We start from the raw sequence: 20,871 nt of genomic DNA, 5'->3' as shown, positions 1-20,871 counted from the left end.
ATTCCTGCAGATGCTGCTGTTCTGTTTTAAAGTCAAAGATGCCTTCAATCTGTATCACGGCTTGGGAGAGTTTAGCATAATAATGGTACTTTGAGCAAAACTTTTAACTACAGAAATCGTATCCTTCAGTTCTTGTATTCTCTTAGAATTAAGGGGAAATGGATTAGATATGATTTCATGAAGTCACCATGGTCATGAAGTAGCCACAGTTATCTTAATTGGCCAGAAGAGGAAACAGACATTTCCCAAGGTCTTATACAAGCTTTAAAAGGTTAACCAGCATTTAGTTGATGTCTTTGCTTTAGCCACACGTGTTACACAGTTTGCATCTCTGCTGAATAGTAAACTGATGTGCTCTGTATCTTTCAGATGACCCAGAAACACGGGATGCCTGGTGGGCAGAAATTCGACAAGAAATCAAATCCCATGCAAAAGCATTGGGCTGTCATGCTGTGGTGGGCTACAGTGAATCAACAAGCATTTGGTAACTCACTGGCTTGATTTCCTAGCTCCTTAGCAATTAACACTTTATCTCTGCAAGTAGCAGAAGGAAAGGCTGAAAAGAGAAGACCACAGACCTACTGCATAACGTTGTGCCTAAGTAATGGGAAGTGGAAGGACTAAGGGTGATGGGGCACATAGTAATACAGGTAAAAAGGTAAAGGTTTCCCTCGACGTAAAGTCCAGTCGAATCCGACTCTAGGGGGTGGTGCTCATCTCCGTTTCAAAGCCTTGGAGCCGGCGTTGTCCATAGGACACTTCCGGGTCATGTGGCCAGCATGACTCACGGAACGCCGTTACCTTCCCGCCGAAGCGGTACCAATTAATCTACTCACATTTGCATGTTTTCAAACTGCTTGGTGTGCAGAAGCTGGGATGAGCAACGGGAGCTCACCCCGCCGCGCGGTTTCGAACCGCCGACCTTCCGATCGACAGCTCAGCGGTTTAACCCGCAGCGCCACCGCGTCCCTTAGTAATACAGGTAGTCCTCACTTAATGACCACAATTGGGAACAGAATTTTGGCCGCTAAGCAATGCAGTTGTTAAGCAAGGCATCACATGACCACACCTGATTGTACAACCATTTTTACTGTGGCCATTAAGCAAATTGCGGCAGTCGTTAAGCCAATCAATGGTTCCCTATTGATTTGGCTTGTCAGAACCAGCTGGGAAGGTTGCAAATTGTGATCATGTGGCTGCAGGACACTGCAACTGGTCGTAAATGCGAGCCAGTTGCCAAGCACCCAAATCGTAATCATGTGACTAGGGGGGTGCAATGGTCATAACTTTGAAGATGGGTCATAAGTAACTTTTTTTAGCCCGGTAATATATCCAAATGGTTAAACGAATGATTGCCTATATAGCCACTTAGCTGCTGAGACTTGGCAGCATTGTAGAAAGGATGTTATTTCTGCATTGCCGCTGTTTCTTTTGGTGAACAAAGGAACAACAAATTATTCTAAACAACAGAACCTTTACTTTTATTATCTGGGGTACAATGCATCTTTCCTGTAACTTTGTAGCCTTTATTGATCAGTGTTATCACGAAGCTAACAAGAGGAGATTCCATTTGGGGACATGAAGATGGAGTGATGCATATTCAGGTACAGGTAGTCCTCATTTAGTGAATGCCTCGTTTAGCAACTGTTCACAGTTACGACGGTGATGATAAAGTAACTGCGGCCAATTCTCACATATATGGCCTTTTCAGGTCTGTAAAGCAAAGGAAAGCGGAAGTAAGAAGATAAGCAGAGTTATGGTTTCACTTAGTGACCGCTTTGCTTAACAGCTCAGTTGCTGATCCCAATTGTGGTCGCTAAACTAGGGCTACCTGCAAAGCTATAAAGCCTGTTGACTTTTAGCTTTTCCCCTGTCTGACCTTTCAGGATACAGACAATATAGAATGGAAAAATAATGTGCTTAGGGATCTTCAACTGATTTTCCTTCCAATGCTGTATGTCACTGGAAAGTGAAATTCACAAAAGAGATATGATCAACTTCCCTGCCCCTTGCTTTCTTATGCCAGTGTTTTGAGGGCTCTGAAATTATGTGGAATTTATTGCAGAGAAAAGAGAAAAGGGGCTTTTGTTTGCCCAAACCACTTCCAAAAAACCTTGCCAAGAAAACTGAAAACAAGAAAATGGGGGGGGGAGGGATGGGAGGAGGGGATGATCCACTACCTGATGGGAAATTCATCACATTAGGAAGTATTTGATTTATGTGTAAGGGTACTCTACTTCCAGGTTCTCAGCCTGGAAGAAGTCATGCACCTTGGCTACCTTTTCAATTTTGGAGCAGAGCATCCAGCAAGCCATGCAGGAGCCAGATGTGGCCCTCAGCCTTGACCAGGTGTACCATTGTACTTCTGAAAAGGGGTTGTCCTTACCACAGTCAAAATATCCACCTTACGATGGGCAGCTTATTTTTCAAAACAAAATGCTCACTTTCAAAATGGATTTAGGTTGTTGCTTTTTCACTTTTGGGAAGAGATCTGGCAATGCATACCACTGAACACATGACTTTCTTTCTTTCTTTCTTTCTTTCTTTCTTTCTTTCTTTCTTTCTTTCTTTCTTTCACAGCGAAGAGGTCTGCATTTTATCTGCATCGGGCACAGCAGCTGTGCTGAACCCCAAGTTTCTCCAGGATGGAAACATGGAAGTCTGTTTGGAACAAAGGTTGTCATGGCAGCCTGGCTACTTTTCCATAGGGTCAGACAAGGGAGAGGTTGATTTTTTTCCTCAAAACCAGGATAGTTCTTCTCTATTAGGGTAGGTTACCAGTGTTACAGCACAGAATGCGGGGGCCGGCTACTTTACTGATTTTTCACTAACAACAGCAGACGTTGTGAGACTCCCCCAATCACTAGTCCTCCTGCTTTAAAATTTCTAACCGCCTGAATAAGGTAACCATTTGGCTACTAACCACAGAATGCAAATCTTCTCCCCCTGTTTTGAACTGTCCCTCTCGTAACACACTGTATGCAACTGACTCTTCATTTCATGTCATTCTTAAAGCTCCAAAGTTTTATAGCAAGCTGTCACGCATAGCCGCTTGCCTCTCCTTTTAAAGTTACAGTGAAACCTCGATTCACGGATCCCCAGTCAGGGGACCTAATTCCTGTCTCCTCATCCCCCCAACATCATGTACAAATGTGGACGAGGGAGCTGAGTTTACATTACTTTGGGTCAGCTGTGACCATTTACATTCCTGCATAAGAGCATCAAGCTGACATGATTTGTCTCAAATGACTTAAATGGTCCCAAAGGACATCATGTGCGATTTAACAGACCTTCGGGTGTAACAGGCACCTCCTCCCTGCTTGCCTGTTAAATCGAGGTTTCACCGAATATCATCTTTCAATTGAAAATGAGTGAGTTGAGCTCTTTGGGGGGAAAAAAAACCCACTCCAATGTATTGAATGTTAAGTGCCAGGAAGGCGAAGAAGAATCACTGGAGTCTTGCTTAGCTGCGATGCTGCTGCGTCATTCTTTTGCCGCACTGCCACCCAGTGGTTCAGCATGCTGTGATGTTCCCTGTGAAATCCGTGGAAGGCAGATTCATTTGAAGAAAACTTTGGTATTTCCTCTGCCTCCAGCATGGATGAGTGGAGACCTGCAATTTTCAATGATTTGCTACATCTCCATATCTATCCCTTGGTTTTTTATTCTCTTATTTACAAGAGTTAATGGAGCCAGATTAATTTAAATAAGCTCCATCCTGATTTACTTGGTAGCTAAAGGATCAGCAGCATCATATCATGCTTGTTATCTCTTAATCTCCTTGTGCCTTTAGACAATGTTACATAATCTGACTGTCCTTCAGGTCCATGAGAGCCTCTTACGTTAATACAATACTGAAAATTCACACTTGAGTCAAAATATGTATATAAGTTTGTTTTTTTTGTTTTTTTGGAGGACTCTTAATTACGGGAGGATGGTAGCCTAAAGTGGCTTATGTTATCCATATCTCTTGCATTAACAGTTTGTTACACTGAGTTGTATCCCAGCTTGTCCTCCCCACCTCCCCCAAATGTGGTCTCTTCAGTTCAGCGATTCAGTGGAAGCTTTGCTCAAGAGATCAGAGCAAAAGTCCATTATTACCAGCCCCTCCTTTCTCACGTTGCTTTCTCCTCCATCTGCTCGAGATGGTTGGGAGATCCTTCAGAAGAGTGTGAGAGTTTTCAGAGGGGGCTGAGAAATATAATTATTTCAATGAGACACATCTTGCTCATCAAAAAGGTGGAGGAATACCACTGGCTCTTAGGCCATGTTTCTAATGAAAACATTCTGTACATTCTAAGCCCCATGACATACAGTACGTCTGAAAACGAAGCTAAGCGAACCACATGTCCATAGGGTTGCTCCTTGTCTGGCGGTGATCCTGACATGCAGTTTGATCATTCAGCTTCCGATGTTGTTTCACTACAGGACAAAAATACAGTCCAGCTTTCTATGAATATTAAATATGTTGTGATAAACCTCAGTTCCCTATGTGGTAGGGTTTGGATTATGCATAGTTGTCAAAAGAAGAAAAATTAAATATGGTAATATTTACCATATTTAAATGGTTAAAAAAAATAGATCCCCCTAGCAGGCAACATTTAGTCCCTGATTCCATTCATAGCCAGATTTACCACAAAACCTAGTTGCAGTTGTCCTGCTGACACATTAAAATTGCTCTTTCCTTCGTGGCACACGTTTTTTCCATTCCTATCCAGATAATAGTGTCGTAGAACCTTTAATAGAAATAAGAGGTTTTGTTGTTTTGTGTCTTATACAACCACTGAAACCAAATCCACAAAAAATTACAAGATTTCTACTAATCTGCCCATACATGTGTGTCTGGTAGGAGTTGCTGTGATTTAAAAAGGAGGGGGGGAAATTATCTGTTTGCTCTCTTGGGAGGCAGGAACGGCTGTTGATTAACTTGTTCAAGTGCAAAAAGCTTTGTGAAAGAAAAGCTTTGGCCCGCAATGGATGTGGTACCTGTGTAAGCCATGTACAGACTGATGTGCGCGAACTCACCGTTCCGCAGAGCGACCCGGTTTAGAAAGCTGGTGTCCAAATGGTAATTTTAGACTTCTTGCAACTTGTCTTTTAGGCTAGAAGAAACATTACCTCCTGGCTGTAGCTTCTGCCACATACCTTACGACGAGCTCAACATGCCGTTCCCTGCTCGCCTCGCCTACTGTTGCAACTGCAGGAAGCAGAAAGTGCCAGATGTCCTTTTCACGACAATAGACTTGCCTGTGGATGCAGTGCTGGTTGGGAAAGGATGTCTCATTCAAGCCAGGTACTCAACAGGAGGGGATGCAGGAAGAAGAGAGACACTTCAGTGTAGATGTTTTGGGCCCAGATAAGCACACCCGCTCTTTCCGGCCCGTTCCTTAGGAGTGGAATACATTCAGAGGAGGAGATCCCGTTTAATCCAGTGGTGCTGCTGAGTAGGATAGCATTGGCCTTTGCCAAGGACAACACTTCTCTGCCAGGCCTGACTGACAGTTCAATTCGTTGTGGCCTTTATGTTTAAAATGCCATTCTCTCTGTTACTCCTGCAAAAAGCCTAGGGACTCCATAGGAGGCGTTTGCTCTCTGCAAGCACTTTTATACCCCTGTTGCTTTCTACTTGTTGTAGCTTCTCTAAGGCCACGTGCTTTGAGTGTTGTTGTTTGCTCCCAAACAGGCTGTGTCGGCTGAAAAAGAAAGCACAAGCTGAAGCAAATGCGACCTGCATCAGTAATCTGCTGCCATTTATGGAGTATGAAGTACACACTCAGTTGATGAATAAGCTGAAGCTGAAGGGGATGAATGCCCTTTTTGGCCTACGGATACAGATCACAGTGGGAGAAACGATGCTAATGGGCTTGGCAGTAAGTTTTTCATTCGTGTTTAAAGGTTTCCTTTTTTTTTTTTAAATCCTCTAGCATGGTGTTTCTCAACCGTAGCAACTTGAAGGTGTCAGGACTTCAACTCCCAGAATTCCCCATCCAGCTTTGCTGGCTAGGGAATTCTGGGAGTTGAAGTCCAGACACCTTCAAGTTGCTACAGTTGAGAAACATTCCTTGAAGCATAATATTCCTCCAGTTTTTCATCCTGGAAAAATACTTAACTCATTGAATTAAATTTGATTAACTTTACATGTCTTCCACACCTAGAATGTCAGATTTGTCCTCTTAGTCAAAACTGTTTTTAAAAAAAGAGACACTGCAAGAAAGAAGAGGCCGTGTGCTTTTTAAAATAAACCATGAATTCTTTCAAAATGGACAGTCTTGTAATACTGAAAGTGCCTCTTCCAAGCTTGCCGTAACTGGGCTGCAGTTTCTGAAGTGTCAGTCCAATTTAAAGGTTTCCGACACTATAAAATTGATTAGGCTGGGCAGGTTAGAAAACTGGCTCTTTTGGGAAAGAAATTTTGGGAAAGAAATTAAGAGGGTCTCTGAAGATGGAGTGCAAAAGGTGCATAATACCTCATTTCCCATATCCCCAATCTACAAACTCGCTTTTCTCAAACTTGGTTTTGTCCATTTTCTCCCCTCCTTTGTAACGTACTCAGGAATAACACCCTCCTCCCGTGTATCTCTTCTCATCAAGTCAGCATAAAATATAATTCCACTGTTTGATATAAAAGGTAAAGAGTTTCAGTTGTCGTATGGCCCCAGAATGGAACCAACTTGATTATTTTGCTCATTCAGCAAAATACTCCATAATTTTCTAGCAGGACTTCAGATTCGGAATATGGAGATATTTTTAATTACTTGTTTCATAACATGGTTTCTTTATGTAAAGGTTTGGTTGAAAAGGACAGAATTCCTAGGGCCTCATCAAGCTGTTTAAAGTTAAAAGAGAAGTCATTTTGAATTGGGCCTTCCATTCTGAGGAAGGCTACTAATGAAGAGCTCTTTAAAGATCAGATGTTATCCCTCCTCACTGATTTCTGTGGTGGTGTACCTGCAGCATCTAACGATGGCTGTTGTGTTTGGCATAAAATGCACGGAGATGATCCGTGAGCTGAGAGGCCCAAGATTTCTGCTAATTCAGGTTTATAATCTTTGAACAAGCTGCATTGTCACACTGAAACACCCCTCGGTGCTTCTTACTCTTTTTATCCAGAGATTTTGACATGCAGGTTTCCAGCTTGTTTGCTTTCTGGACAAAAATTCTACTCGCTCACACATTCCCATCCATGCATACCTACATTGCACAGTCTAGATCAGTGTTTCTCAGTCTCAGAGCCTTTTAAGATGTGTGGACTTCAACTCCCAGGATTCCCCAGCCAGCATGTTGAAGTCCACACATCTTAAAAGGCTCTGAGACTGAGAAACACTGATTGAGAGACATAGTCAATAGCATGTTTTAAACCCTTATGTTTGTATAACTATAGGAGGAACGTGTAATACTTAGACTGTGGGTTCCAATAATGCCTGGTATGCATTTTCTTACTGGTGTATTTTTTAAAGTCTGCTACAGGGGTTTATCTGGCTGCTTTACCTACTCCTGGCGGTATTCAGATTGCTGGAAAAACCCCCAACGATGCCACTTATGAACAGCATATATCTCATATGCAGAAGAAAATCAATGACACCATAGCCAAAAATAAAGAGCTGTATGAGATTAACCCTCCGGTAAGCAATGTTGTATAAGTACCGACACAATCTGAGTCAAACGCTCCTCCTACCTGATCTACATTGTGTGAGCTAGTGAAGAATAAACCATCTTATAAACCGCCCAGAGTCCCCTTTTGGGGAGAGATGGACGGTGATAGAAATTTGATAGATAGATAGATAGATAGATAGATAGATAGATAGATAGATAGATAGATAGATAGATAGATAGATAGATAGATAGATAGATAGATCTAAATAAGCAAGGAAAGAAGCCAGACACCAAGGCTGGTTTTCAACATAGAAGTCAGATTACAGAAGGAAGGATCTCTAAAGGTTTTCTTTTCCTGACTTTACCCCGATGTATTACAAGCCTGGAATGACTTACTCTGTAGAAGGGGAAGACTGAAAATCTGAGCTATATGGTATAGAAAATTTTGCAGAACAGGATTATGCTAAATTTAGCGGAGAGACACAAAGTTTCTTCCCTTCCTGCCCATCCCACCAAAACCCACCCAAGGAAGAGTTCCACACAGACTACACAATCTTTGTCTTTTCCTTCTTCCAAGGGGAAATATAACATCTAAATAAAGAAATGAGGTTACTGCAGTTACTGTAAAAGTGCAGCTGAAAGAGGCTGCAGAATTCCATGCATGTTCTACACTGTGCCACGCAAAGCAAAGGGAACAAGTATGGTGCTGAGTTAACTACTTTATTTATTTATTTACTTGCTTTCTAAAAATCAATAAGGGCCATATAGTAAAACAAAATGCAGAAAGCCCACAATGCAGAATAACAGCATAGATACACATAAGTGCTGGAAGAAAAGGAGAAAAAAAATCTCACCCAGCAGGTCACCCACTCCCACACTTTTTAAAGAGGGAAAAAACCAGATTTTCAAAGGCAGGCAGGCTGACTGAGCCTTGGGGTAGGGGGTGCTCCTCCAAAAGGCAGGAGCATTTATCCCTTTAATTATTACATGTGACAACCTAAATATAGTTGACTTCTGAAAATATAAAGCTGACCGATGTTCAGGAGACAGAACCCTATAAAAATAAGTAAAGAGAGAGAAGGTAGCTATAAAATCTAAATAGGTTCAAAAATAAAAGGAAGAAAAATACTCATTTTGGTGAGGATAGAAACAGCTAAGAGATCTTGTGCCCGTTTTTCTTCATTTGGGCAAAATTTCTGGTGATAGCAGTGAAAGCTTTAAAGTACTTTTGTGAGATTTAATAAATGTAAGATGCATACATGATGGCATATTGTTGTTCTGCTTAGGAGACATCTGAAGAAATTATAGGTTCTCCCATTCCAGAACCAAGACACCGTACGAGGTTGCTAAGATCCCAGTCTGAAAGTTCTGATGAAATTGCAGAATTGGATCTCTCCCATGGCAAGAAAGACGCCTTTGTGTTGGAGGTATGTTCTTCTTCTGAAAAGTTCATGTTCTACCTGACTTTTAAAGAAATGAAAGAAAATGCTATCATTTGTTAGTTACAGAACTGTGCCTTTCACAGTAAGAAAATATTCTTGCATTCATTGCAGATAGCATATCTAAATTCGTGTGTGTGTGTGTGTGTGTGTGTGTGTGTGAGAGAGAGAGAGAGAGAGAGAGAGAGAGATTAAAAAGGTGCAGGAATCCAAAATATATACTCTGCTAATTCAGCTAACGGCGTTCCGTGAGTCATGCTGGCCACATGACCCGGAAGTGTCCTATGGACAACGCCGGCTCCAAGGCTTTGAAACGGAGATGAGCACCGCCCCCTAGAGTCGGACACGACTGGACTTTACGTCAAGGGAAACCTTTACCTTTACCTTTTAATTCAGCTCTAGGACAGGTGATCCTAGAATTTCTAACCTACAACAGATTTGTTCAACCAAAATGTTAAGTGTGCCAGTCTGCCGCAATAAGAGTTCATCAGTCATATGTTGATTATATCGACTGACATTTAATATTGAGACTAAAAACATAATTATTGTAAACCACTTTGGATTTTTAAAAATAAGCAGTCTACAAATGTTTAAACAAAGAAATGAAAAATAATTCACTAATATTGAGATTTCATTTTAATACACTAAAATGTTCAAATCTGTTAACAAGTCCCCAAGAGTTTGCTTTTAAAACTCTGGGATTAAGGGTTGCAATCCTCATATTGGCTGATAATGCCTTTATCTTTCTATCTTTACATCTTTATATTAAATATGCTTTCCACATAGAATATGCCTTGACAAAGAACATTTCAGAGACCAAATTACTTGATATAGTTAATTTTTTCTCAGATTGATGATACAGATGCAATGGAAGATGTTCACTCTTTGTTGACAGATGTCCCCCCACCTTCAGGTATAGTGGATTTTTTTTTTTTATTCTGATCATGTCATAAAATACCCCCTGAAGGTCTGACAATATACAATACTCTTTTCACAGCATGCAGAATAATTCCATGTATGTTTTCTATTAGAAAAGGTCATACTTTTAGGTTTCTTAGATTTGATCTTATAAAAAATAAGATCCAGTAGAAGAGAATATCTGTAGCTCAGGGTTGAACTGTGGAGTCCTTGATACTGTCTGAGTTGATTGTTTGCTTGCAGACATTTCACTACCCAGCTAGGCAACATCATCAGAGCTGGTGAGTGTGGGGGATTTGCTCCCTGCTTATATACAGTTGCTTGCCCTGCCAGTGTTGGTGGGAGTGTGGTTTTCTCCTTGGTAGTTCCTTGATTAGGATATTGTTTTCTGCTTGATTGTTTGCCTGGTGTTTATCCCTGCTTATCTGGGTGTTGGCTGCTGGAGAGGATGTGTCCTGGTCTTTTTGTTTCCCTCTTAGCTTTTCTTATTGTCTCATTTGAATGGTGTGTAAATGTAGTTTATCGATGTGTGTAAATGTTTCTGTCAATGGCTGATTTGTCTGAATGCCAAGCTTCCCGGAATTCCCTAGTGCTTTTGGATTTAGCATGGTCTAGGATGCTCACAGTTTCCACACCCTCACCAATGCTGGCAGGGCAAGCCACTGTACATAAACAGGGAGCAAACCCCATCCTCCCTCGCACTGATGATGTTACCAGCCAGGTAATGAATTGTAATTTATATTTTATGATTTTAATCTCAGTTTTATTGTAAACTGCCCAGAGTCCCCCTTTCTTGGGGGAGATGGGCAGTAATAGAAGTTTGAAGAATAAAAAAATAAAATAAAATAATAAATAAATAAATGAAATGTCTGCAAGCAAACAACCAAGCTCAGAGAGCACCAAGGATTCCACAAAAAACAAGATAATTTATAATTGGATAGCTAGAAAAGCTATGTAATTGGCAGGCTTAGTAGGCACAGAATCATGGTTGGCTCTGTGCTTGTATGTTTGTGAGTGTGACATACTTTACTGTAGATTTGTTCACTCAATAAAGGCTTTCAGCATCTCAATATACTAGAACATCAGTTATGTTCCAACTGAATTGTACTGATTCATTCCTAAATATGTATACATATTTCTTTAGAATATTACTAGATTGCCTCTTTCTCAAATACCACAAATAGAAAACATAGTGGCTCCGAAATCAGCTGTGCTGAAAACCTGAGCAAATGAAAGAACACCACTATATCTTTTTTTAATACTAAAAAACTGAATTTGCTCTTTGTCAGGCTTTTATAGCTGCAACACAGAAATTATGCCTGGAATAAATAATTGGACTTCTGATATACAGGTAAGATAGTATTAATAGATATACAGGTAAGATAGAGTCCCTCCTTTGCGGGGGAGATGGGCGGTAATAAAAATTTGATAAATAAATACAGATAAATTTTCAGAGTGATAGATAAAGTGTGCAAAAATGCTTTTCTTTCACTTCATATTAATTTGCTCAGAGTTACTTTCACCTTTCTCAGATTCAGTTCTTGGCATTATCAAAAATGTTTTTTTTTCCCCACATAAATCATCTACTATAGGCCCAAGCAAGTTTTATCTGACGTGGGTTCCCCGAAGCCTGGAAAATATTTCAAGGGTTCCTCCAGAGTCAAAAAGTTGAGAAAGGCTGAGCTAGAGAAACTAATGTTCTAGAAGCTGAATATACCCCAATGACATTTTAAGCTGCTTTCAGAGACAACTCACCATATATTATGGAAGGGGACTTGGATAATATAGTCATATAACTGTGGTTTAAGAAAAGTTGCAGATGGCGTATCAGCTTAAGCTGCTTGAAACACTGGTTGGAATGTCACTTAACTTGAGCAAAAAATCTGGGCCTAGAAGGAACTGATGGTCCAGGGGACGCAGTTTCATCTGGAAGAGTTTGAGTATCTCAGATATATAGACTATTATCTCCCAGAGCTTGCCAGAAAGCTTTCTTATAATAAATGTCCAATCCTGAAGTTTGATCCAGAAGTTATGCTCCCAATTCGTTTTTCTTCTCTCTTAAATGAATGTAAACCTACAACACTCGGTTTATTTTTCATTTGTTTCAGCGAAATTTATTCATTCCCATCCACATAGGTTGGTCATCATTCGCATAAAATGCATCACACCTGGTCTAGTTTGCATTAAATTATCCTAAAACGATTTTTCTTTTTCTTTTGTCTCATACCTCTTTCAATCTCAGTTATAATTCAGACAGTAATAAGACTCTTATGTAAAGTTAAGGATGGCAATTCATGATCTTCCTTTCCTGCTTCAGATGTTTACATCTGTAAGAGTCTCCAGACTTACCAATATTACCCTAACAAACCAAACTCTCAACAAGACCTTTAATGATCTCTGTGAGAATCTGCTAAAGGTAAGATAATGCAAGATTATGAATTAATCTAGTTATTGGAATTATTGGTTTAATTAATCATTTGCTCTAGGTGTTTGCTTGCTTTTCCAGCACTTTTCAGTTGTAAGTTGTAAGTTCAGCGGGGGATGGCACTAGTGGCAGACTTTTAGCACTAGACAGGTACAGCTTTTTGAATAAGGGGGGGATTTCCAATTGCATCCTTTATGCAGATGACTACCCCATCATGTGCTTTTGCAGACCATCGCACAGACCAGTTAAAAGCTACTAGTTTCTTTTTGGATCCCCATGTTCTAAATGCTGAATGGGCAAAAATCACACTGCTTGTTTGTTTGTTTGTTTACCCACCCACCTTTTTTATTTTTATAAGTGACTCAATGCAGCAAACATACCTAATACTCCTTCCTCCTCCTGTTTTCCACACAACAACAACCCTGTGGGGTGAGTTGGGCTGAGAGAGGGGGACTGGCCCAAGGTCACCTAGCCCGCTTTTGTGCCTAAGGCGGGACTAGAACTCTCATACCACGCCTGATTGGCTCTTGGGCTGAGAGAGAGTGACTGGCCCAAGGCCATCCAGCTGGCTTTCATGCCTAAGGCGGGACTAGAATTCTCAGTCTCCTGGTTTCTAGCCTGGAGCCATAACCACTAGACCAAACTATCTAGACCACTAGACCAAAATGTCTTTCCAAGGTGCCATTTTCAAAATTTGGAGGGTGTTATATTACACAAACATCTTTGGGAAGGAAATTACATTGTGAATAATAATAGATAAAGATTACATCTATTAGAAATAATAATAGATGACGTCAAATATGCTGTGTAAGATGTACGCCAAATGTATTTTATTATTACTACATTATCTTCCTATCCTCCCCAAAACCAGAAGCTACCTTTGCAGGCCATCCACTGTCTATGGCCACATATTTATTACATTTATCACCTTTGGCAATTTACATGCTGCAAGACTTGTGGCAATTCACAGTTATTTTTACGCCCCAAATTCTTAAAATGACTGACTGACTGAGTCAAGGAACATAAAAAAATTAAATATACATGGTAAAAAATTAAAACTACAAAATTATAGAACTGTTAAAACCAAAGGCTATAGTACAGTCATCCATCCTCAGCATCCCGTATCACTAGAGCCCCTCTGGAACAGCAGTTTTCAAGAGCCTTGGGAAAAGCAAGTTTTTAGGGACCAACCTCAGTTCAAGTGGAAGGCAATTCCAAAATACTGCATTATACTGGATAATTTCTTCCAATTTACATCTCTTAAAAAAAAGTACTAAAAAGTTTTAAATTACTTTCCAGTCTAAAGTAAATCAGAGTCAAAATGATGTATTCAGTAGATACACCATTCATAGTACTGATCAGCGCTCTCATTGTAAATCAGATAAAATTTGATTTACCAGATTTGCTATCTGTAATAGCTCTGGATCTGATAAAACGATACATGTCTGTGATCTGTATTTTATTTAAAAACGTATGGATGTCCTTTCTGAAATTAGTTACTGTAAAGCTACCTGAAAAAACCCAGATCAGTGTCAAAGTGCTCAGGCAGACATCAGGGACATTTTATTTGCCTACATTTGAAGGTTGAACACATTCAAGGTCCATTTGCTCAGTTACAAGAGTTTCCAGCTACATGAAGGAAACAACGTTTTCTTTCTCATCTACCTATTTAGACTATGTGTTATGAAAGATCTATACATTTTCAACAGATCTACTAGGAATAACAAATCTGGGTCCATATGGCAGGAACAGCTTTTTAAAAAGGCAGTTTAGGAGTGGGTTATAAAGAAATGAAATCCATCTTTTCCCCTTTTCAGAGCATGTTGAAAATAAACTTGGGGTCAACAATGTGGTAACCTGTAGGTACCTTAAAATTACCCTTCGTTCTTGCCAATTACTCAACTACCCACTTGCATTTTTTATATAGACCCACACACAAATATATATCAGAGCTCCAAACTCCAGTTGACTTATTTCTACTTCCAACATGACTCACAAGTTCATGTTGTCTCAGAACAATCTTCAGAAGATGTTCCTTCCCAGCAACCCCAACACCTTTATTTAAGAGAATGTTGCTATCTAATAAACCTGAGAGTTTTGGTGGGATAGAGAGCCAGTTTGGTGTAGTGGTTAGGGTGTTGTTGTTTATTCATTCAGTCGCTTCTGACTCTTCGTGACTTCATGGACCAGCCCACGCCAGAGCTTCCTGTCGGCCGTCAACACCCCCAGCTCCCCCAGGGACGAGTCCGTCACCTCTAGAATATCATCCATCCACCTTGCCCTTGGTCGGCCCCTCTTCCTTTTGCCTTCCACTCTCCCTAGCATCAGCATCTTCTCCAGGGTGTCCTGTCTTCTCATTATGTGGCCAAAGTATTTCAGTTTTGCCTTGAATATCATTCCCTCAAGTGAGCAGTCTGGCTTTATTTCCTGGAGGATGGACTGGTTTGATCTTCTTGCAGTCCAAGGCACTCTCAGAATTTTCCTCCAACACCACAGTTCAAAAGCATCGATCTTCCTTCTCTCAGCCTTCCTTATGGTCCAGTTTTCGCAGCCATACGTTACTACAGGGAACAGCATTGCTTTAACTATGCGGACCTTTGTTGTCAGTGTGAAGTGGTTAGGGTACCAGGCTAGAAACCAGGAGACTGTGGTTCAAGTCCTGCCTTGGACATGAAGCCAGCTGGGTGACCTTGGGCCAGTCACTTTCTCTCAGCCCTAGGAAGTAGGCAATAGCAAACCACCTCCGAAAAACCTTGCCAAGAAAACTGAAGGAACTAGTCCAGGCAGTTGCCAGGAGTCAACAGTATCTCAAAGGCACACACAAACACCAAAAGTGATATGGGTGGCTGGGCAGAAGGAATACTTGTGTTGACTGGGCAACTTGCCTGCAGCCAGAGAATACGTTTTTTTAAAAAAACAGTTTGATGCCACTGAGGGCCACATGGGATGTGGTGAGGTCTCCTGAATAGCAAGGCCAACAGTGAGTTTTCAGCCCATTTTTTTAGGGAGTGAATTGTTCAAAGCAATAAAATTGGTGCCTTACAATTTGTTTGTTTGTTTGTTTGTTTATTATATTTCTTCACCACCTATTGCAACGACTCTGGGTGGTTTACAAGCAATTAAAAATAAAAGATTGAAATATCATTAAAACAGAGAAGATTTTAGAGAAGATTGCCTGGTCTTTAAGGGGTAAAATGAGCAAAATTGCATATTTTAGATCCGAGACACCACTTTTAGCTACTTCCATTTATCTTTTTGTGAAAGGCTTTATTGAGCAGAAGCCTGGAGGTTCAAAGAAATGGGTTTGTATTTGTTTTTATTTATTAAACAGTTTATGTAGCCACCCATCTCATTCTCATGACTCTGGGCAGCTAACAACACATTTAGAAACTACAAAGAAACCAGAAAAACAATATACAATATGCAGTTTGGGGGCTTCTAGCTTTGCTAACTTGCCATTCTCACTAATTTATGACTGACAAAGTCATTCCTGATGCCCACGGATTGAATAGACTTTTGTGAACGATAGTCATCTTGCTTCTGTGCTGAAGATACTTCTTAAGTTCATAAATGTTGCCAGTTGCCTCAAAAGAAGATGGGAGTTACTAGTAATTTCTTATATTCCACAGAGCCTTTATTTTAAACTTCGCTCTATGATTCCTTGCTGCCTGTGCCATGTCAATTTTACTGTTGCTCTTCCAGAAGATGAATTAATTCAGGTAAACCAATCCTTATTTCTCCTTACATTCTGTAGTGTTTACATTATCCTGAAACAGGACTGGACTTTGTGAAAGTAACATTGGTCAAATTGGGTATGTATTTGGAAGCCTCCTTTCCACCTGCGTAGACCCACAGTGATCTCTGATTTTAATCAGAAGAGATTATCAAGGAGATGATTATGGTTAGAATGCTAACTTTTCATTGTAAAATTGAGATGGTGTATGGGCTATATTTCAAGTATGCAACAACTTGCAGCAAAGCTTCAATGTTGTACCTGTGTCTGCATAAAATTACTGATAGGGTTCCAAGTGATTGCTGTATTTTTGCTAGGTTTGTTGTTGTTGTTGACTTTTAAAAACAATTGTATTAAATTACAGTTATGGTTGCCTGTTTGACTCTTCAGTTATATGATGCAGTACATTAGGTGACAATTATGGTCCATACATATTTCTTGCTGCTTTTAAACCTGCTGCAAAAAATACTTACAGAAACAAAACAAAAATCAGTTCTACTGTCCATTTTACACAGGTGCACACGAACGTGTGCACACAAACACAGTTGAGTCACATGGTCAGCATCTTCCAGGTCAGCTGTGTGAATCATTGTTGTCCAGAAAATCGTCTCCTTTTGCACAGTAACTGGCATCTCTACAATCACTAAGCAAAGCTGTTTTTCTTGGAAGATCCAGACAAAATCAATGGGATAAAATTGTCATGGGTTACTTAAGACTCATTAATTTCAGTGGGAGTATATTTGTCTTAATGAAGATCCACTTCTTAGTTCATCATAGAAATCTTTCCTTGCAGCTCTCCTTTTGTTAATGCTAATTAACAAAAATGTAATGGTTAAGTTTAAATAAAGCAGAAAAGGATGTTGATTAGGTTGACAGCTTGCTGCTGGTGTGTCTATGTATACATGTGTGCCCCCCCCCATGTGTTAAGGTGTGTGTTTGTATATGCAGGCATGCATCTCTAAGACAAAGGTTAAGTTAAACTGAAATAAATGCTTAAACTGAAATAAAAGCTGACAGCTGAATGTGTGTAATTACAGGTCACTGTTACAGCTGTTGCAATAACGTTTGACAAACACCAGGCTTTACAAACAGCTAAAACTGTAGAAAAAACACTGCAAAGAGGTAAACATGTTCAAGAATGTAAAAGTTCATTCTTCGTTAACTGTGGATGTCATGATTTCAAGATATCTGTGTTTTAATGGAAAAATCAATATTTATATACCACTTCATTATTTCAAGCTTCTACAGACAATGAAGAACAGCTGCAATTTCCACTGGAGCTTTCTTCTGATCTTCACATGCCTCAGCAATTTTCACCAGCTAAAGGTTGGGGTTTTTTTATTTTTTTCTTTTAAAAAGCGTATGCTTATCCTTACATGTTTCATTCACTTGCTCCTTTGCTGCTGGCCAACAAACTCAGCTTGGATGTAGTACTGTTACCCAGTATAAATTGAGTATTTGCATTTTCCACCATCAGATATTTTAGGAGAGCTAACCAAGCTGTGCCCAATGTGTTTTGGGGACAATTGCTTTAATTAAAATGTTACAGATTAGGAGGGAGCAAATGAAAAGGAACAATTGATTTTCTGCTTGTTTTTATTGCATTTCTGTAGCTGCTTTGAGGCTGCCAAATAGTCAATGCATTCTGACTCTAAGATAGCAGTATTTTGGGAAAAGATGAGGCAGTTCCTCAGTGATCTGAAGATTATATCTGCTAAATTGAATAAAAAATATCTGGAAACATGAAAATGTAATTTTTTAGAGGTGAAAGAGTTGTAGCTAAAGATTTTTGTTTCTCCAAAGAGAATTAAGTATTCCTCTACCATCATCCCATTCTTTATTCAATGGGAACCTTCAGTGTAAAGAGCTCCAAAATAATTCCTCCAAACCTGATAGAATGGGCCAAAAATGAATTTAGTATGAATTAATGCAGATGAATATTGGAATAAATATTCCATATTTTGAATTTTCGCTGATAGGATTGAAGTAGGCCATCTAGGAAAGTTAGATTTCATTGTAGTAGAAAGCTCATTTAAAATGTTAGCTCAGTTCTGAAAGACTTGGAAGAGGATAGAAATTAAAATGGAAAGTACCATTTTTCATATCTTAGTATCCCTTTCGTTCAAATATTGTGTGCATATTTTATTGTTCTATATTACAAAAAAATCTAGGATGAATGAAAGTACAAAAAAAGGCAGCTAAAAATGATCAGTTACTATGTTCTTATTTTACATTGTTTCTATGCTGCCAGAGCCAAATGACACTGGTTAAAACAAACAGAAACATAAAATGTACAATTGCAATAAAATAATAAAATTAATACTGAAACCCAATCAATAAAAATATAGTAACAGCAGTCCTCAGTAAGTTTAGATCCAAAAGCCACACAGGTGAGGATTGAGCTCCCTCCTGAACAGAGAGGGGGCTGTTCTCACCTCAAAGGGCAGATTATTTAAGATGGTGATCGACTGATTACCACATGGATAGATTTTCTCCATGACAATCTGTCCCTAACCTGGTCCTTCAGCTCTTCCAATGGTGCACCCACCACCACTGTAACTGAGTCCACCCCCCTTGCTGCTGGTTATCATCCTCTTCTCCTCCTTCCTTCCACCTTTCCCAGCATTAGAGGCTTCTCCTAGACCTAGGTCTTGGCATAATGTGTCCAAAATAGCATAAGTAGGATAAAGTAGGCTCAAATTATCATACTTCAGATACACATTTAAGATGGTACAGCAGCAAAAAAGGCATAGTTTCTAGCCTTCACCCCTTTAGTTTCTTCCATGTCTTTCAGAACTGAGCTAACATTTTAAATGAGCTTTCTACTGCAATGAAAATCTGACTTTCCTGGATGGTGGCCGATTTCAATTCTATCAGCAAAAATAGCACAGAAAACTTGTCGATCCAGACATTAAGAAGGGCAGATTGTATCTGGAGTTGACAGGTAACAAGAGCACAACCTAGAAAAGGCTTTATAGGTATTAACTATCACTTTCAAGTGAACCTGGAAACTTGTAAGTAATCAGGCAGCAACCAGGGAATGTTCCTGATAAGAAAATGCTGAAGAGGCTAATTATTATTATTATTATTATTTTTAGTTTGGGACAGGAAAAAACACTAAAATAAACGCAAAAGAGGTTAGGAAATTACAAATGCTGTAGGACAAAACATCTTCCTGTTGTAATATATTAGAAGCTAAAGTCATCAACTAGGGGACAGCAAGTCCAGGACATAAAAAAAAAATTGCAACTTAGTTTTCAAACTTATAATATGTGATAGCCATTCAATAACAAATGTAGGATAATTTTTTCAGTGGCTATTAGCCTAGAAAGCTAAAGTGGAAGTTGAGTGGAATTGTTCCATCTACTTACTGCTTACTTCAGGAATCAAGAGCTAGAAAATTTATCTTATATATGAAATTTGGTTCCGTGATCTTCAAGATTAACACAGGAGGGACTTAAGCACTGTCATCGGTTCTACGTACTCAGTGCATATTTGCAAAATATTTATGTTTGTAAGAACCAAGGAATAATCCACGAGGAATGCTTTTCTTTCCATAGCAAGTGAGATTCTCAAGAACATCATCAGTGATACATTCGTTTATGTATTGCTGCAATCGTAACTAGAACCAGATATGCAGATCCAGAATGACAAATGTATTATCTTCTTCTCCCCTTTCCTCACCTTTGATCTTGTTCATACATTGCTTAATTTCATGTGGATGTTTGAAGGATGGTCAAATATATCGAGCTTTTCTAACTGAATTGCTATGCAAAATAGTATCTTTCTCATAGGGATACCTTGAACTAAGTCCTAAATCCTCATTAGATATCTGGGTCTGCTTTATTTTCAGTTCTGAGTAGCATCTAATCACTTAATACCATCAGCTTTATACGTTAGAGTCTATCCAATACGTGAAGCGCTATTCTGATGAGTTCAGCACTCTCAGCAGAAGAACTTTGAGAGAAATGAATGTGAAATTGTTGAATTAAAGCTCAATCAACAGCTCAGACTCAATCATTTCTTCATGCTGTTGAGTTGTCACAGTACCTCTTTTCCAAATATTTCAATAATAATTAAGCTGCCACTGACTTTATTTTTTTTTATTATTCGTACACTTTTCTACTAAAGGAGAATAACTGAACACTTCTAATGGTAGAGTCCATGAATGTGTATACCATGATAAATTTGTTGGTCTTTAAGATGATAGAGTACTGTACATTTCTTCTGCAACACACTAACACGGCTTAATAACATAGGAAGTTGTCATTAAGATGGCTGACAGTGCATGATTTTAACAACATAAGGTAGGCCATTACCATATGAAACAGTTGTGTAGCAAATCCCTATACTGTAAAGATGCTTTTATAGTCTTTGTACTATTCAAGTCTTCCTGATTCTGTCTGCTTTGATACTTGGACACTGTCACTGTTGTCAAATTGGTGGGTTTCCTTTCACTAGCATCCTCACTAAATTGCCATTTAGCCTTCCAGCAATCTTGCTGGAATCCTTTAATCAAATAGGCATCTTCTTGACCTCTCTGTTGTTTCATTCCATTACTGTCTTTCCAAAGACATGTTAGAATTAAACAAATTTCTGAATTGTGTAAAACTGTACTTGTGAGAAAGCTGTTGGCCAGTAGACAGCCGTGTGGTCTCATGTCAGCAACTGGTGCATTTAGAACGATATTAAAGGCAAAAGTGAAGTACTTTGGCCACATAATGAGAAGACAGGACACCCTGGAGAAGATGCTGATGCTAGGG

The 20,871-nt window shown here is 39.5% G+C and overlaps 1 protein-coding gene across 18 annotated transcripts in view; it reads left to right on the top strand.

Annotated features, from left to right (window-relative positions):
* C2CD5 (C2 calcium dependent domain containing 5) overlaps positions 1-20,871 on the top strand; it is an 89,845-nt gene that overhangs the window by 57,702 nt on the left and 11,272 nt on the right. For 12 of the 18 annotated variants that reach the window (XM_063309019.1, XM_063309021.1, XM_063309024.1 and 9 more), the window contains 12 exons: positions 370-484; positions 2,581-2,676; positions 5,102-5,293; positions 5,684-5,870; positions 7,458-7,622; positions 8,880-9,020; positions 9,882-9,945; positions 11,240-11,301; positions 12,268-12,366; positions 16,005-16,094; positions 17,146-17,230; positions 17,348-17,434. In XM_063309019.1, coding sequence (XP_063165089.1) covers positions 370-484; positions 2,581-2,676; positions 5,102-5,293; positions 5,684-5,870; positions 7,458-7,622; positions 8,880-9,020; positions 9,882-9,945; positions 11,240-11,301; positions 12,268-12,366; positions 16,005-16,094; positions 17,146-17,230; positions 17,348-17,434 — 1,383 coding nt within the window. Of the gene's footprint in view, positions 1-369; positions 485-2,580; positions 2,770-5,101; positions 5,294-5,683; positions 5,871-7,457; positions 7,623-8,879; positions 9,021-9,881; positions 9,946-11,239; positions 11,302-12,267; positions 12,367-16,004; positions 16,095-17,145; positions 17,231-17,347; positions 17,435-20,871 lie in introns of all 18 variants that reach the window. The other 6 variants (XM_063309022.1, XM_063309016.1, XM_063309017.1 and 3 more) reach the window with 1 other exon arrangement.

The sequence above is a fragment of the Candoia aspera genome, chromosome 7 (genome assembly GCF_035149785.1).
Source record: "Candoia aspera isolate rCanAsp1 chromosome 7, rCanAsp1.hap2, whole genome shotgun sequence".
Taxonomy (NCBI): domain Eukaryota; kingdom Metazoa; phylum Chordata; class Lepidosauria; order Squamata; family Boidae; genus Candoia; species Candoia aspera.
Note: the sequence above shows the minus strand (reverse complement) of the source record. Positions and strands in the feature narration are given on the sequence as shown.